Source organism: Diabrotica virgifera, chromosome 5 (assembly GCF_917563875.1).
Source record: "Diabrotica virgifera virgifera chromosome 5, PGI_DIABVI_V3a".
NCBI classification, from domain to species: domain Eukaryota; kingdom Metazoa; phylum Arthropoda; class Insecta; order Coleoptera; family Chrysomelidae; genus Diabrotica; species Diabrotica virgifera.
This window is the reverse complement of record NC_065447.1, coordinates 239807900-239827742: the sequence shown is the minus strand read 5'-3', so window position 1 is coordinate 239827742 and position 19843 is coordinate 239807900. Positions and strand designations below refer to the sequence as shown.

General features: G+C 30.5%; 1 protein-coding gene across 2 annotated transcripts in view; it reads left to right on the top strand.

Moving 5' to 3' along the window:
* The window catches only part of LOC114343366 (titin), a 92448-nt gene extending 75050 nt beyond the window's left edge, over window positions 1-17398 (top strand). For both annotated transcript variants that reach the window (XM_028294186.2, XM_028294192.2), the window contains exons 10-13: window positions 495-634; window positions 688-865; window positions 9094-9418; window positions 17203-17398. In XM_028294186.2, the coding sequence (XP_028149987.2) occupies window positions 495-634; window positions 688-865; window positions 9094-9418; window positions 17203-17255 (696 nt within the window). In that variant the 3' untranslated portion in view covers window positions 17256-17398. The remainder of the gene's footprint in view (window positions 1-494; window positions 635-687; window positions 866-9093; window positions 9419-17202) is intronic.
* The last annotated feature ends 2445 nt before the right edge of the window (window positions 17399-19843 follow it).

Here is a 19843-nt window from a genome sequence, read left to right as displayed (position 1 = left end):
CTCTTGAAAATAAACTGCTTCTGTACAAAGCTATACTTATACCAGTTTGGTCTTACGGAATAGAACTATGGGGCTGCAGTAAACCTTCAAATACGAAGATACTCCAAACATTCCAATCCAAAATTCTCCGTATGATAAGTAAAGCTCCATGGTATGTATCCAACCAGACACTCAATGATCTGGACATCTCACTAATCAAGGACTTAATAAAAAATCGTTCAATAAAATATCAAAATCGCACCACTGACCACACCAACGACTTGATAAATAATTTATTCACCCAACCACTTACTGAAAGAAGACTAAAAAGAATATGGCCAGTCGACCTACCACAATAAAGAATAATACTTAGAGAACCGTCACTGGATGGTACCTAACTACGTTAATTTACTTTCAGACTATTTACTTATTACTTTGTGTTTAGAGTAGATTGTAAAAATGCAGTGTATCAAAAAAAATTCGTAATGAGTTTTATTCTTTTAATCTTTTTCCAGAAAGCTCTTCAGCTGGAAGTAGATAGTCAAGACATCAAAGATTCCGGAATGGATGAATTGCCAGCACAATGGCCACCGATCCATCTTTCCGGAAGTTCCAAGGATTCGTTGAATAAAAGTATTCTTGTGAGAGGCATAAGGTAATGCGGCATCCATGTGTAATAAGTGACAATCCTCACATATATTTGTTTAGGTCGTCAAAATCGAAGCGAAAAGTAGTCCAGTTTGCTGACGGTGTTAGACCCGGTGAAGGAACCTCGCCCTCTGCAGGAGAAGAATTGACAGCTTCTCTGTCTACTAAAGTACTGCCAAAGGAAAAAAGATACACTAAAACCAAAATGCGGTTAAAGCATAATAAGAAGAAAGTTAAGGTTTGTATATTTATTATTACTCTGCGCTAATTAGCAAAATACAAGGAAAAGTTATTTAGCAGCAATTTTATTGCTGGAATCAAATCTTATAATTTTTTAAATCCCAAATAAAAATTCACCGTAATTTAATTCTACATAGAGACGTGTTTTTTCCGATTTACTTGGACGATAATTTTCCCCAAAAAATGCGGGTTTTTCCAACAAATTTTTTAATTTTCAACTAAAATTTTTGATAAGTAATTGTTTATCAATAATAAAATAACTTGGTAATATAAAAGCTCTTTTGGTATAGATTATAATTCCAGAAGCCGATGGAAATTGAATGAATAGTTTAGCAACAATTGAATTGTTAAAAATTTACGGTCGCTATAATAACCACAATTAACTAGTTTTGATGGGAAATAAGCCACAATTTTACTAAAAAAATGATTTTATTAACGTTTCGACGTCCAAATCGGATGCCGTTGTCAAAATACAAAAAAAATTACCATGTTTTGTATTTTGACAACGGCATCCGATTTGGACGTCGAAATGTTAGTAAAATTGTGGCTTATTTCCCATCAAAACTAGTTAATTACAAAAATGCCATAAGATAATAGCTTCAGAACAACAATAATTATGATACATAAAAATAACTATGATTTTTGTATAAAAAGACACTGTACCTATCTAATGTACTTTACAGAATTGAAATTGGACTATTTAAGCGGCCTCAGGAATATTTTAAAATTATTAACAATTTTTTGGCTTATAAACAAATAGAATATCTCGGGAAATATTAGCGGCAGGACGCTTCTTTAAAAAGAAAAAACGTTTAATTGTGATGAGTGGTTCCTGAGATACAAACGGTCAAAGTTGACCGGCATTTACGGCAAAGATATAAACAATAGGATCATAATTTTCGAACCATCACCTTTTTATTTTTGTCCTCTTTCTCCACACCAATTTTCATGTCTTTAAAATACTCCATAACATATATTATTATAATAAAAACTATCGATATTACGAGTGAAAAATAGCAAAATTTCAATCAAAAATTAGGTTGGAGAATATGTAATCTCAAAGTTCAAAATCGGTATACGTTAAAAAAAATGCATTTTCTCGACTTCGCATGGAGCAATTTTCTTCATTCTTTTTTTGTTCCTAAGTAACTCGAGTAGAATTATCTAACTAACACATTATTATATGTCAAACTTGCTTTTGTTTTGTTATAATAGATTAATTTATTTATAAGAAAAGAAAACTACATATTTTTTCCAGTTGTAGAGTTTTTTTAGATAAACTTACTACAAGTGTACTTTTTATGTAACGTTAAAAACACAAATATTCTCATTTGAAAGCTGTATAATTATTTAAACAATCTTTATTTAAACAAATTAAAAAATTTTGTTATAATAAATAAAGTAATTTATTCTAACAAAACAAAAGAAACTTTGACATTTAATAATACATTAGTTAGATGGCTCTACTCGAGTTACTTGGGAACAAAAAAAGAATTAAGAAAATTGCTCCATGGGAAGCCGAGAAAATGCATTTTTTTATCGTATACCGATTTTGAACTTTGAGATTACATTTTCTCCAACCTTCATTTTGATTGGAATTTGACTATTTTTGGCAATTTTCACTCGTAATATCGATAGTTTTTATTATAATAATATATGTTATGAGAATTTTAAAGATATGAAAATTGGTGTGGAGAAATAATACCGAAATAAAAAAGGTGATGGTTCGAAAATTATGATCCTATTGTTTATATCTTTGCCGTAAATGCCGGTCAACTTTGACCGGTCGTATCTCAGGAACCACTCATCACAATTAAACGTTTTTTCTTTTAAAAGAAGCGTCCTGCCGTTTTTTTTTAATACCGTTTTCATTTTAATTTAATTTAATATTTCTCGAGATATTCTATTTGTTTATAAGCCAAAAATTGTTTATAATTTTAAAGTATTCCTGAGATCGCTTAAACAGTAAAATTTCAATTATGTAAAGTACATTAGATAGGTACAGTGTCTTTTTATACAAAAATTATAGTTATTCTTATGTGGTTATCATATTATCATAATTATTGTGTTTATTATAATAGCAACCGTAAATTTTTAATTAACAATTCCATTGTTGCTAAATTGTTCATTCAATTTCCATCTATACTTCTGGAATTATAATCTATACAAGAAGAGCTTTTATATTACCTCGTTATTTAATTATTGATAAAAAATTACTTACCTAAAATTTTAGTTGAAAATTAAAGGTTTTGTTGGAAAAACCCGAATTTTCCGGGGAAAATTTTCGGCGAAGTAAATCGGGAAAAACACGTCTCTATGCAGAATTTAATTACGGTGAATTTTTATTTGATCTTGTCTCAAATTTCCTAAACCCTAAACCTGTTGTCCGATTTAAGTGATAATATGTTATAGCCTTATTTTTTTAACAATATCGCTGTAATATTATTGCTAGATAGGTAAATGGTCAATTATTTATATGGGAAATAAGCCACAATTAAAATGAAATAAATAATTTTATTAACGTTTCGACAAAATACAAAATATTACTAAAATAAACAAAAGAGTTGTTGTTAAGCAAAAAAATTCTTCTAATAATTTATTTAATCTCACTCATTTATATTGGCAATTCAGACATATATTATACATTTTAAAGTAGAAGACTTTAAAATGATATTGCCAATATTTATGAGTTGCGTTCCTGGGACGACTTACTGAAAGATAGTTCATTCGATTACATGAAATCAACCCCAACTCGAGAATATCCGTCATAAAAAATTATAGCATGTGATCTGTCTTTAAAAAGACAACCAAATGCAACGACAGTAAAATTCTCGCGTTAGAGACTTCATAGTAAATCACAAGGGAAAACCAGGAAAAAAACCCTGCGATACTATCCCGACATCGTAAGTATTTAGTCTTACATTAATTTACTCTCAAAAAATAATACCAAATTCTGACTTGTAACATGTTTAAATTATAAATAATATTAATAATACTAGATATATAAGTAATACTAAAATATAAAATATGTACTAGCTCGATATTATTGACTTACTAATCTTGGTATTTTCTTTCTATTGACTTCCTCTTTCAGTATGGGTAACCACATCCTACTGCATTCTACCGAGGAATTTGCGACACAATTGGTTTCATTTAGCATAATTAGAGCCGCTTCTTTGATTTTTCTCTTTTTACTATCTGATTCTTTCAGGACTATACTTGAATCTCTCCACTGAACTCTATGTTCATTATCCCATGCGTGTTGACATATTTGAGATCTCTCAAATTCTCTATTTTTAATATAAGATTGATGTTCACTTATTCTAACGTCTAATGGTCTTGATGTCTCACCTAAATAAAATTGTTCGCATTCACAAGGTATTTTATAAATGCAATTCTTTGTTCTTTCTTGATCATTGTTAGGTTTAGTTTTAGATAGAATAGATCTCAATGTGTTTGTTGTTTTGAATGTTGTTGAAATGTTGAATTTATTTCCTATTGTTTTAAGTTTCTCGGATAGTCCTTTTATATATGGTATTGATATTTTCCTCGTATTATTTCTGGTGAATGTTGTAGGATCCCGTTCTAAGTTGTTCTGTTCCATTCGATCCAATCTTGACAATTCCTTATTTATAAACGATAAAGGATAATCATTTTTTAATAAAACAGATGTTAACAATTGTTTTTCTGCTAAAAAGTAATTTTCGTTAGAACAAGTAATTTTGGCTCTATCATATAAGGATTTAATGATTCCCTTTTTAACGTTGATGTTGTGATTTGACTTGTAATTGAGATATCTGTTGGTGTGTGTTGGTTTTCTATACACTTGAGTCTCATATCCAATATCCTTCTTTGAGATCAAAACATCGAGGAAAGGTAGGCTGTTATTGTATTCCTTTTCCATTGTAAATTTTATTGTCTCTTCTTGATCGTTTATAATATTCAGGAACGTATCCAACAATTCTGATCTATAAAATAATATTCAATAATACGAGGAAAATATCAATACCATATATAAAAGGACTATCCGAGAAACTTAAAACAATAGGAAATAAATTCAACATTTCAACAACATTCAAAACAACAAACACATTGAGATCTATTCTATCTAAAACTAAACCTAACAATGATCAAGAAAGAACAAAGAATTGCATTTATAAAATACCTTGTGAATGCGAACAATTTTATTTAGGTGAGACATCAAGACCATTAGACGTTAGAATAAGTGAACATCAATCTTATATTAAAAATAGAGAATTTGAGAGATCTCAAATATGTCAACACGCATGGGATAATGAACATAGAGTTCAGTGGAGAGATTCAAGTATAGTCCTGAAAGAATCAGATAGTAAAAAGAGAAAAATCAAAGAAGCGGCTCTAATTATGCTAAATGAAACCAATTGTGTCGCAAATTCCTCGGTAGAATGCAGTAGGATGTGGTTACCCATACTGAAAGAGGAAGTCAATAGAAAGAAAATACCAAGATTAGTAAGTCAATAATATCGAGCTAGTACATATTTTATATTTTAGTATTACTTATATATCTAGTATTATTAATATTATTTATAATTTAAACATGTTACAAGTCAGAATTTGGTATTATTTTTTGAGAGTAAATTAATGTAAGACTAAATACTTACGATGTCGGGATAGTATCGCAGGGTTTTTTTTTTTTTTTTTTTTTTTTTTTCTGGTTTTCTTTTGTGATTTACTATGAAGTCTCTAACGCGAGAATTTTACTGTCGTTGCATTTGGTTGTCTTTTTAAAGACAGATCACATGCTATAATTTTTTATGACGGATATTCTTGAGTTGGGGTTGATTTCATGTAATCGAATGAACTATCTTTCAGTAAGTCGTCCCAGGAACGCAACTCATAAATATTGGCAATATCATTTTAAAGTCTTCTACTTTAAAATGTATAATATATGTCTGAATTGCCAATATAAATGAGTGAGATTAAATAAATTATTAGAAGAATTTTTTTGCTTAACAACAACTCTTTTGTTTATTTTAGTAATATTTTGTATTTTGACAACGGCACCCGATTTGGGCGTCGAAACGTTAATAAAATTATTTATTTCATGTTAATTGTGGCTTATTTCCCATATAAATAATTAATCATAAAAATGCCACAAGGAAATAGCTTCAGAACAACATTAGGTAAATGGTCATTGTATACCGGTTGTACCAATCAAACTGTGATATTTTCTCAAAGTTCACCACACCCTGTGGAATATTCTGGCATTTATAAAATGCTGAAATTAAAAGCCTACTATAGCCTCAGGTTTTCTTAACACTCTGTTTTTTTATTCATTCGCTTATGTTGGATAATAAAAAAGTTAGGTAATTTAACAACTAACCATAGTCTTCATCAATACAGGGTGTTTCTAAATAAGTGCGACAAACTTTAAGGGGTAATTCTGCATGAAAAAATAATGAAAGTTTGCTTTATAAACAAATTATGTCTGCAAATGCTTCGTTTCCGAGGTACAGGATAATGAATTTTTTCTTACAAACTGACGATTTATTTATTGCTCTAAAACCGGTTGAGATATACAAATGAAATTTGGTAGGTTTTAAGAGATAGTTATTGCGCATTTTTTGACATGCAATTAAGAATTTTATATTTTCCACTAGCTGACCCGGCAGACTTCGTACTGCCTCAATAGATAAAAACAAACTTTTGTATACAATAAACTTAAAATAAACAAACGGAATTCGTAATTAATAAACAAAAAATGCTCGATGTAAATGAGGTTTTATTATTATTTTTAATTAATTACACATGATGTTTCAAGTAATAAAGTTTAGTTAGAAGTAAAAAAGAATGTGTGTGTACTTTGTACGCACGTAAGAAGTTATACTTCTATTATATGATTTAAACGAAATTAATATACTTTTTATTTAAATATTAAACTAATTTATACTTACTACTTCTCAAACATTTTTATTAAAACAGTGCCAAAAATTAAAATAATAAAAGAATAAAACATACACAAACACATTAAAAATGCCACAAATGATTTCTGAACATTAATTGTCGGAAAATTTTTTAACTAAATACGTATTTTCTGAAAATAAAATTAAATAATAAATATACTTACAATCATAAAATGTATAAAAAAAAATAAAAAAATAAAAGTTTTTATTGGGATTCGAACCAGCTATCAGCGCGGTTGGTATATTGGGGATCATTCGCCTTAAACGCTTCGCCACGGAGGCAATGTATCATTATGTGCGAAGATCGACTAACTAAACGAATTAAGCTTTTGACATTTTTGAATTAAATTAAATTATTTTGATTTTGAATTGAAATGATTTAGAATTGAAAAAATACAACAAAACATAGAGTAAGAAAACAATATATTAGGTGAACATTGATAGAAATTTTGATGGTAATCAAATTATGTAAATAAAAGTATTACATACTATGTATTTTGGTAGGTTCAAATAGGTAGGTACCTATGATACATTTACAATTATAAACTTTTTTGTTTCTGTCCTCACAACAATAAAACTAATATATTATACATTTGTTTACCTTCATATTGAACAATTATTTATTATTGACAGATCATTTCAACACCCAATCAGAGCCCGTAAAACGACTAATACCATACTGTCGGTGTGCGCATGCGCGCAGATCAATATAAATTCACTCTCAATCTCAATCGCGCCTAAAGAAGTATAACTTCAAAAAATAAAGTTTGCAGTGCAACGGTTACAATCTTAATTTTGTTTATCTTATAATGAATATAACAGCTTTATTTTATCTACATTCAAAACAACCCTGTATTTATAATTGGGTTCAGTTGTGTCTGACTATATACATGTTGATTAATCAAAATTAAATACAATTAAAATTAAATATCATTAAATATAATGAAGTAATATTAAAAAAATTCATAAAATTGAATAAAATTATAAATAACTGAATTATATATAAATGAATAAAATAATAAATAAATTACAAAAATAATAAAATTAAATAAAAGTAAATAGAATCTAATACAAATAAACAAAATTTAATAAAATGAAATAAAATTAAAAAAATAAATGGAATTAAAAATGAAATAAAATAAAATAAACGAAAATAAATAACATACATAAATTAAATAAAATTAAACAAATTTAATTAAAATTAAATAAAATTTTATAATTTGCTGCTTTTTCTTTTCGTGTGCTCAGAACTTTTCTCCTGCTTGCGGTTCGTCCGAAAAGTTCGGTTTAGAGATATTTTTTGGAAGTTTCGAAAAATTAAAAAATTCATATTTTGCTTAATTTAAGTCCAAAAATTAAACAGTTGCACTTTTCTTCGATGAAATTTGTTGCTTGTTTTTCTTATGTCCTCAGAATATTTCTACGGCTTAAAATATTGTATTTCGGAATTCAGCAAGGAGTAGACCTACTTAATTTCGTATTTTTCACGTCATTATTGTGAGAGTTATGGCCTCATGGCCCCTTATGACGTACGGGTATGAAATATAGATAGCAACCTACTCCAGACCGGTCGAATATATCTGCCAAATTTCATAAAAATCGGTCGAGTCGTTTCGTAGGAGTATCGCAACAAACACTGTAAAAAGAGCATTTCATACATATAGATGTAAAATTTTTGGTGGCTACTAAAATGACGATATAAAACCATATAAACCCTCCCTGAACTTCCACAAATAATTCAACATCAAAATTAGCCAAATCGGTCCAGCCATTCTCGAGTTTTAGTGAGACTAACGAACAGCAATTGATTTTTATATATAAGATTAGCGCGCATACGGATAATTCGGTAATTCAAATAATTCGCTGTTCAAAAAACAGAATGCTAAGAAAACCTTAGGCTATAGTTGGCTTTTAATTTCAGTATTTTATAAATGCCAGAATGTTCCAAGGGTGTGGTTGACTTTGAGAAAAAAACACAGTTTGATTGGTACACCCGGTATACAATGACAATTTACCTGTCTAGCAAGAATATTATTACAGCGATATTGTTAAAGAATAAGGTTATAACGTATTTAAAAAATCACTTAAACCGGACAACAGGTTTATTAAATTCGAGACATCAGAAATGATACATTTTGTGGGCGGCCCGTTTTCTCTGACGCGCAGTGTAGTTCTCCGTGATGACACCAACAAATTACGATTTTTCGTGGTCGTTATGGCATATATCGGTATTTGTTTTACTTTTCTATGTTGTGATACAGTCTAAAGGAAATTTTCTTTTCAGGTAAAAATAATTAAACCGACTGATCAAACCGAGGAAAGCGACGAAGACAACTTACCTCCACCGTCTCCTCCACCCGGATCACCTCCACCTCACTTGTTTCCTCCCCGTATTAAGGCACCGCCTCTCCCTAGCCACCCGCCTTACGTTTCAAATATCGTCAATCAAAACACTATGTTTAGGACGCCGCCTGTTAATATGCTAATGATGCCGCAATCGACTTTGGCCGATTCTCCCATGCAAGTTCACTCTTACGCGCAGTACTCTGTGCCGCCTTTGCCGCCAACAAAACCTCCTCCTCTTTTAGGAAATCCCTTAGGAGCACTAGGTAAGGTTAAAGTAAATGTCTAAGGGCCGGTTTCACCAACAACAAATAAATCGGTGAATAGTTATTGGTCGAATATAATATAATGTCACTCAGATGAAATAAAATTTACATGAATAGATTCGTCTCGAAATTACAATCATTTCATATCAGTGCGCCAACTCTGAATTTTGATTAATAACGGCGTAAATTGAAATAAATAAATCTAAAATCAAATGGGTATGTAAATGAGTTAGGGGGGGGGGTATAATTTGAAATATTTCATTTTTTTATTATTTCAAATAAAAGTGCATACTTTCAAGAATACTCTCTGAAAATTTCAAAATAATCGGAGTAAAATTACCAGAGATACAGCGTGTTGAATATCTCTACCTTCGACTCGCTTTGCCGCGACTTCGCGCCAGCACGCTCGAGCATAGTGAGAAACGTTAAACAACTGTTCGCCTTCTCTTTTGTAGATTACTCCTCGATTCAAAAACATATTCCAATGTGCATTACTTTACGATTTGGCAGACAAATAAGAAGATGAAGATGCAGTTGTCAAAATTTTAAACGCATTGTTTTTTCTCAAAACTGCTTTTTCAAATGCGGTGGACATTGTAACTGAAAAACTACTCGGCCGATCTACTTATATTTTGCACAGATTTTCTTGAGACATTTCATGAGGTAACAACGTCGAGATATTTTTCTTTTTTGCTTATTTTTTGTTCAACGATAATAAATCTGTTGATTTTCACATTTTTACCAAAAATTTCATTTTTTTGATTTCTGAGTGATACCAAAAATTCAAAAATCATTAAAGATAAAAAACTCGACGTTGTGACCTGGTGAAACTCATAAGCTAATTAAATCTTTTTGAATTTTTTGTTTCGTATGATCTAGTGACGAGTTCTGATGTCCACCGCAAAATCCATTTTTTGTGAGCTTCCTGTCAAAATTTGTCACCAATAGCTTTTCAATATTTTGGATTTAATTTTTTTCAAAATATTCTTTGAATTGTACTTAATATGAAAAGAAAATAATCGTTTTCGTTTTGATTCAATTCGAGTCTCTTGCCATCCTCTGACACCGTGTTTCGGGGTCTCTACCCCTTATCAAAGAGGCTATAGTAGACTGAATTGAATCATCTCGAAACGAAGAAGAACTGCATATATTAAAATATCTGCAGCAGAGTGTGGTTAGACTGTCCTCTAACGGGGAATGACAAAATGAATAAAAATAAATTTCGACCACGAGTCAGGATTCTGTTAACCGAGATACGATAGTACCAAGCGGCGCCGCTAGGAGGAGCACTCCAACAATGCGTCTCAGAATACTTTAACGAAACGTGGTCATTTTGTACTCTAAACCGAGTAAGGTATGAAAAAGAAAATAATCGTTTAACGAAACGTGGTCATTTTGTACTCTAAACCGAGTAAGGTATGAAAAAGAAAAGAAAATAATCGATTTTTCTTTTTCATACCTTACTCGGTTTAGAGTACAAAATGACCACGTTTCGTTAAACGATTATTTTCTTTTCTTTTTCATACCTTACTCGGTTTAGAGTACAAAATGACCACGTTTCGTTAAGCGATTATTTTCTTTTCTTTTTCATACCTTACTCGGTTTAGAGTACAAAATGACCACGTTTCGTTAAAGTATTCTGAGACGCATTGTTGGAGTGCTCCTCCTAGCGGCGCCGCTTGGTACTATCGTATCTCGGTTAACAGAATCCTGACTCGTGGTCGAAATTTATTTTTATTCATTTTGTACTTAATATGTTTATTTAATTTAAAAATAAAATAATTGTACCATAGCTTCGAAAAAAATTCACAAACTCGATATGTTGATTTCAAACCGATATGTTGATTTCAAACCATACACCATCGAATATCTTTATTCATCAAATAGACTGCTATTCACCGTTGGTGAAACCGGCCATAAAACCTTTAAAACTGTAATATTTGTAACACATATTTTTCAATTAACTTCAGGTTTATTATATATGTAAGTGGTAAATTCGGTAACATTAATGAGAGTTTCCTCGACAACGTAATAAACAAACTCAAGTCATTAAGAACACAAAAGCTGCAGGCTCCGACAAAAATTTTTAAGTATGAAGGGAAGACTTTACATAGACAATTATACAAACTAATAAATAACACGTATATAGAGTGTACAGAAAATTCAATCTGTTCAACCTGACTCTCGAATAAATATTTGATAAAACATTTGAATATAGCTAATCTCGAAATCAATACAAATTGCCGCCTGTGCCGATGACGTCAGCATCATGTCTCGCAGAATGGAAGAGACGGAATTTTGTTTCTAGTCCGGTTTTTTGCCCCTGATTTCACAATTGAAAACAGGGGCAAAAGAGACCGGACTAGATATAAATATTCAAAAGACAAAGAAGCTAGTTCAGGCAAGGGCTAAGGGAAACGGACTCACAGTTGAATTGGAGGACGATATTCAAACTTTAGAAAGTTTCACTAATTTGGAGGTTGTATTAAGCAGAAGAACCATAAATTCAAAGAAGAATAGTAAAAGGAAACAAAGCTTATTTTTCACTCGCCCATGTGTAACACACATTGGATCGAAAATCAGGGTTTACAAAACTATTATCAGACCAAAATAGTATGTTATGGATGCGAGACATGGTTGATGAGAGAAAACACGAAAAAGAAAACTGGAAGCCTTTGGAACAGAATCCTAAGGAAGATATTGGGACCTATTAACGAAAACGGAGTATGGAAATCCAAGTAAAACCATCAAATCTACCAACTGTTCAAAGAGACAAGATCTCAGAATTCGTTTAATTTCAGACACTTTGATGAGCTGGTCATGTAAAGTTTGTTTAGCAGTAAATGGTTGACTTCAATGGTCAATACTTGTACTGGTACTTCAATAGTATAAAAGGCCTGGTTTCAAGTAAAATTTAAATATGTTCGAATGTTTGTTTTTCTATAATCTTAGCAATTAAAATAGATTTAATTTATCTTAGGCAGGCCGCACATCAAAGAAACATGAAACGTAAAGTACGTTTCATGGAAATAATACACTGCTAAACAAATATACGTCCCGGTCATTTATGAAATTCTCCGAAAATAAAAATGTGTCATGAGCATGAATCACACTCGTTTCATTGGTAGGCGGACTTTGAGTTTTGTTTAGCAGTGTTTTATTTTCATAAAACATGTTTCACGTTTCATGTTTTTCATTTCATGTTTTTTTGGTGTGCGGCTTGCCTTAAAACTCATTGGAAAACATTAATTTCGGATATATAAGTCAAAGCAATATATTTTACATGCGTTTTTTTTGTTTTTGTCGTCGTAATTATTGTAAATTTTGTGGATCCTTTGCTTTATTATAGGAGTACCGTCTAGTCAGTGTTAATTGTCAAAAGACCAACTCTGTCTACCTCGTCTGCATATCGCTCCGGACCGGTCTTAACAATGGGCCAAGTCAGATAAATTTAATAATATTTACGACCGCAGTAATTGAAGTCAACCATTTACTGCTAAACAAACTTTAGTTAAAAAGGGAGAGAAAGTTTGCCGAAAAGAGCCCTAAATACTAAAATGCAGGGAGGATGGTGGGAGGATGAAGTGGCAGCTTCAACCTAGAAGAGATCGGTAAGGTTGGAGGCACAGTTTAGAGGAGGCTCGATTTGGCTGTATAGCTTCATAGGAGCGTTGATTGAATATTTCAATCAACGATAGGAGAGAGCGGGGGAAGCGAAAGAGAGAGAACGCACGGGAGAGATAGCTAGAGATAAAAAAAGGGGAGAGAGAAATAGAGAGAGAGAAAGAGACATAATTAATGGATTTTTTGTTTATTCACTTATTATCTTTGTTATGATTATTATTTAAGTTTCTTTGAAATTAATACAGCTTGCGAAAAAGTCTGGCAACACGTTATTTTCTCGGAAACCGCTAGAACGATTTTTATAGATTTTGGTGGGTAGGGGTGTCCTAATGCGGCCGATATTATAGTGGTAATTACATTGTTGTCAAATCGTCCGTTTTTCTGGAAATCTACTGAACTTTCTTATTTCAAATGGAACACCCTGTATATTTTTTAAGTTTTGGAATCCTCAAGGGAATACTGATTATTTTTCATATGATATTCCCTATATCTAAATGCCATAATTTCGGAGTTATTGCTATATTTATTAAAGAAAAAAAATTTAAACAATTTATAAAAATCAATTTTTTCGGCCCTGGTAGACATTATTTTAGGTTCTTTAGATAATTGGGAACAAAAAAGGTCTTCTGTAATTTTTCTCTAAAGTTAATCGTTTTCGAGTTATAAACAATTTAAAACTGAAAAAAAAAACGAAAAATGACGATGTCCAAGGAAGACATATTACTCTGGGCTAATTAGCAAAATTCATGGAAAAGTTATTTACCAGCAATTTTATTGCTGGAATCGAATTATAAGATCTTATACATTAATAATATAGGTATGCAAAGTCCGCAGATAGTGTGCTACTTTTTTTATAAACAAAATGGCGTCGACAAATCGTATTTTTTTCAATTATTGCTCTATAACTTCGAAGATTTCAACTTTACAACAAAAACACTCAAATAAAAATTCACCGCAATTAAATGCTGCATAGAGATATGTTTTTCACGATTTGCTCTGACGAAAATTTTCCTCGGAAAATGCGGGTTTTCCTAACAAAAACTCTAATTTTCAAATAAAGTTTTAGGTAAGTAATTATTAATCAATAATTAAATAACTTATTTACATCAAATCTTTCTTGGTATAGATTGTAATTCCAGAAGCCGGTGAAAATTAAACGAATATTTTAGCAACAATTCAATTGTTAATTAACAATTTACGATCGCAATAATAACCAAAATAATCATGATACATTGATCAAACTTTTAAAGATTATAAAGTTGAGATGCTTATTTAATATTTTATCGACAAAATATAAATTTTTCTTTTTTTTGCATAATCTTTAAATTTTGAAAAAAAAAAGTTATAATACGCTGGTCTAATTAGTAAAGTACAAAGAAAGGTTATTTACCAGCAATTTTATTGCTGGAATCAAATTATAAGATCCTATTTATTATTAATATAGGTATGCAAAGTCCGCAGATAGTGTGCTACTTTTTTTATAAACAAAATGGCGCCGACAAATCGTACTTTTTTCAATTATTGCTCTGTAACTTCGAAGATTTTAACTTTACACCAAAAACACTCAAATAAAAATTCACCCCAATTTAATTCTACATAGAGGCATGTTTTTCCCGATTTGCTCCGACGAAAATTTTCCTCGGAAAATGTGGGTTTTCCCAACAAAATCTCGAATTCTCAAATAATTTTTTAGGGCCAGTAATTATTTATCAATAATTATATAGCTTGGTGAAATAAAAGCTTTCTTGGTATAGATTATAAATTCAGAAGCCGGTGAAAATGAAACGAATATTTTAGCAACAATTCAATTGTTAATTAACAAATTACAGTCGCAATAATAACCAAAATAATCATGAGACATTGATCAAACTTAGAAAGATTATAAAGGTGTGATGCCTATTTAATATTTTGTCGACAACATTTAATTTTTTCATATTTTTGCATAATCTTTAAATGTTTAAAAAAAATTGTTATAAACAAATTAACATTTCTCAGAAATTGTTTATTATATTCTAATTTTAAAAAATACTTAAAATGTGTATTTCATAGGTCTTGAAAATGAATGCTTTAAAAAAATTTTCCAACCATTTGCAAAAAAGTTATGAAACAGCAAAATAAATATACGTTTTCTCCGTTATTTATAATTTGTTTTAATTGTTTCAAAGCTTAAAAGTGAGTCTATGGTACAATTTAATTACTCACAAAGAATGTCAAAAATTAGTGCAATGGTTATATTTTAATCAAAGGTTAAAAATACTTTTTTTTGTAATTTTTAGCGCAAAAGTAGGCCTGATACAGAGTCGGAGCTAAAATGATCACTCGAAGCGACTGACACGCAGCATGCATTATTTATTAAAAGTGTACGTCGCGCGGCTGATCGTCGCTCCGAGTGAAAATTTTAGCTACAGTACTGTATTACTCTACTTTCGCGCGTGTAAATTACAAAAAAATATATTTATAATCTTTAATTAAAATACAACCATTAAACTGATAATCGTTATTTTTTGTAAATAATTAGCTTGTACTTTAAACTCATTTCTACGCTTTGAAAGAATTAAAAATAATAATAAACACCGTAGTAATCGTATGTAATTTTGCTGTTTCATAACTTTTTTGCAAATGGTTGCAAAAAAGTTTTAAAGCATTCATTTTCAAGATATTTGAAATGCGCATTTTAGCTATTTTTTAAAATTATAATAAAATAAAAACTTTCTGAGAAACGTTAATTTGTTTATAACTATTTTTTTTTAACATTTAAAGATTATGCAAAAAAATAAAAATTATATTTTGTCGACAAAATATTAAATAGGCATCTCATCTTTATAAGATTTCAAAGTTTGATCAGTGTATCATAATTATTTTGGATATTATTGCGACCGTAAATGATTAATTAACAATTGAATTGTTGCTAAAATATTCGTTTAATTTTCACCAGCTTCTGGAACTATAATCTAAACCAAAAAGGGTTTTAAGTCACCAAATTATTTAATTATTGGTAGATAATTACTTATCTAAAACTTTATTTGAAAATTAAAGATTTTGTTGGGAAAACCCGCATTTTCCGAGGAAAATTTTCGTCGTATCAGATCGGGAGAAACACGTCTCTATGCAAAATTTAATCACAGTAAATTTTTATTTGGGTGTTTTTGTTGTAAAGTTAAAATCTTCGGAGTTATAGAGCAATAATTGAAAAAAACACGATTTTCGGACGCCATTTTGTTTATAAAAAAAGTAGCACACTATCTGAGGACTTTGCATACCTATAATATTAATATATAGGATCTTATAATTCGATTCCAGCAATAAAATTGCTGGTAAATAACTTTTCCCAAAAATGGCCTATTCTCCGATAATCAGCCCAGACTATATGTCACATGTCTAGCACAAGGAAAAAAAATAATTTTTGAAATTACAAACTACCTAAATTCAAGATCGAACCTTCTTCTATCAGATACCTATAAGAATTTTTGGCATCTTTTATTCTAAAATATTGTTTTTTAAATTATTAATGAAGCGCATATGAGAGAACGGGCGTTAACAACTAAAAAATAATATTTTAAAATGACCAAATTGCTTATCGGTAGGTGATAAAATAAGGCTTGAACTTGAATTTAGGTACTGCGTAGTTTCAAAAATAAACCTAGAAAATCGTCATTTTTCGATTTTTTTTCAGTTTTAAATTATTTATAACTCGGAAACGATTAACTTTAGAGGAAATTTACAAAAGACCTTTTCTGTTCACAATGATCCAATGAACCTAAAATAATGTCTACCCGGGCCGAAAAAATTGATTTTTATAAATTGTTTAAAAAGTTTTTTTTAATAAATGTAGCAATAACTCCGAAATTATGGCATTTAGGTATAGGGAATATCATATGAAAAATAATCAGTATCCCTTAAGAATTCCAAAACGCAAAAAATATACAGGGTGTTCTATTTGAAATAATAAAGTTCGTTAGATTTCCAGAAAAACGGAAGATTTGACAACAATGTAATTACCACTATAATATTGGCCGTATTAAAAGACGCTCACCCACCAAAATCCATAAAAATCGTTCGTACGGTTTCCGAGAAATTACCGTGTTGCCATACTTTCTCGCAACCCTGTACTTAATAACGTTTCAAAAATACCTATTTTAATACATACAATTTTTTTACAGATTCTTCCAGTGGAAGTGTTCATCGTAATCATCATTACAATTATGCGTTGTAGAATAATTAAATATTGATTAATTTAAGAAATCTAATAAATTGTATAGTTTATTTATTGATTTAAGGTATCTTTTTTGTGTTAGATAATTTTTATAGTCAATCCAATTTTAAATCGTGTAAAAAATAAATCATTTACCAGGTAAAGTGCTTAATATTTGAATTTCTATTTGACATAAGTAGCTTGTGTGGGATAAGGTATTGAAAAGAGGAAGAAGATGGTATATAGGTACTAAAAAACTAGGAATTATAGCTAGATTCATATTACAATAGCTAATTACCATTTATATACTATTTTTAAACTTCCCGACTCAAGACCTACAGACTTGCCCTTAAGAAAGCCGTGATGAAGGCTCCAGATAGGTTGTCGAAAGCCCGACATATCAAGACCATATGCAAAAGTTGAAAGTGATAATTATATTAGGTTTGTTCTAGCACGTAGTTTCGTATGGTGTGATACTAGATTATTGTACTGCTTTACTGCGCATGTTTAATCCACAAACTGGTAACAAACTATTTTTTTGCAAGAACACATTTTTATCGGAGAAAATACCAAATACCAACGTCAAATCTCAAATAATATTTCTGTTCTGTGACTGGTTCATGTTTGTTTTTATTTATAATTTTGAGATTGATTAGAAATATTTTTTTTTCAAGATTTATGCTAAATATTATTGAAAATGAATATTATAAACGTAAATATTGGTAATAGTCAAAACATATTAGGTACTTTCATTTAATATTTATTAACCTTAAACAAAGGTTTATCCGTAAGGTTTTTGACCGTTTGATTGAAGCCAGTTTTCAAATCAAAATTTACTTTTGTTAGAACGCTCAACTAGTAGTTTCAAACTAGTAATTTGTGTGCTTGAACGCCATCAAACAAATGCACATGCTTCTGATAATTTCAAACCGTTTGAAACTGATGCTAGAACAAACCGATTATTATAAATTTTTCGCCCTGTTTCCTGGCGTCTTATCCGTGTACTGTATGTTCCTACCTTGGCCTGCTTCATCATCCATATATAGTCAGTAGTTCATTGTTGTTCTTATTTTCGTACACAACAAAAACTTTTATTTTTTTATCTTGCAGTCAAATCTTTGTTTACATACGGAACAGCCAAATCGAATAAATTCGATAATAAAGAGGGCGTATTCAAAAAATGCTTGGCCACGTCGATTGGTTGTGTAAGGGTCAACATCCAAAATTGAGATCAACACATATTCATTTAATTCTTAAATGTACTAGAAACGAAACCAAAACATACACATTTGTTTACATTTTAGTAGGTCACCTAGATTTGTTAGAAGCACCAGTCGACAATATTGCATAGTCAACTAATTCATATTTTCGTAAGCCATGGTCAAGCCGAGTCGACAATATAAACAAACTACATGTTACAAGTTTGTTTATATAAACATGAAGATATGGTGATTCATTCTAATTCATTCGTATTATTAAAAAGATCATTCTTAATCCAGATGCACTAGCAGATGGTTTTACCATGAGGACATCAACTATTTACTGTGGTCTTTATAGTTGGTAATAAACAAGTAGTTATAAATATTGTTTAATTCAGCAACCCCTATTGGTAGGGGGTAATTATTTAAACAATGTTCCGGACCTTTTTGAGTGGGAGGATAACTCAATTATCATTTTATGAGTTAATTCCAAGGAATTTCTGCAAAAAAATATGAGTCACCTCTCAACGTCCATCTCAAAACAGATGCGCTCTGGACTATTAGGCGTTTCTAGGCTTTTGTTTTATCTTGTTTAAGATGTTCTTGACATAAAATCGACAGTATTGTATACGGTTGAACTGGTACTGAAGCCGAGATTTCAATAAAGGTACAAAATACAGGGTGTTGTATTTAAAAAACCAAAGTGACTAATGATATCAGAAAAATGATAAATCTGGCAACGTTACAAACAAAAAATTGCAAATAGGTGTATCCCTGTTTTTGTATAATTCGTAACATCCCTTTAAGAGATAATTAGGCGTTTCCTGCTTTTGGTCCAGTGTGAATATTCTCGGTAGCTGGATACTAATAGTCCTGGATCCCGCGTACCAAAAAAAGTTGATTAATAGCAAGCTGAAAATTTGTTAATAGCTTAACGGTGTCTAGTCGGACAAACTTTTATGTACGGGAGCACTGAAACAGGGGAAGTTTTAATTGTGGAACGTGTCATCCTGACAAGTTGATGATTGTGAAATCTAGCAAGTTGTTTTTAGTTTATTCAATAGCAAATTTTATATAATATATGAAAAAATGTTGTCCGACAAATATTAGTTTGGGCATTTCAATAAGTCCGACACGTAGAACATGTCAAAAATGACAGGAATTATATTGGTAGTAAATAGTAGTCTGATTTTTGCATGAGAGTTTAATGAAATGGTAACAAATCAATTGAAAGTTATGTCCGACAAAATACATGGGATGTTAGTCTGACGTTCGAAACCTGTTCCACAATTAAAACTTCCCCTGTTCCAGTGTTCCCGTACATCAAAGTTTGTCCGACTAGGTACCGTTAAGCAATTAAAAAATGTTCAGCTTGCTAATAATCAACTTTTTTTAGTACGCGGGATCCAG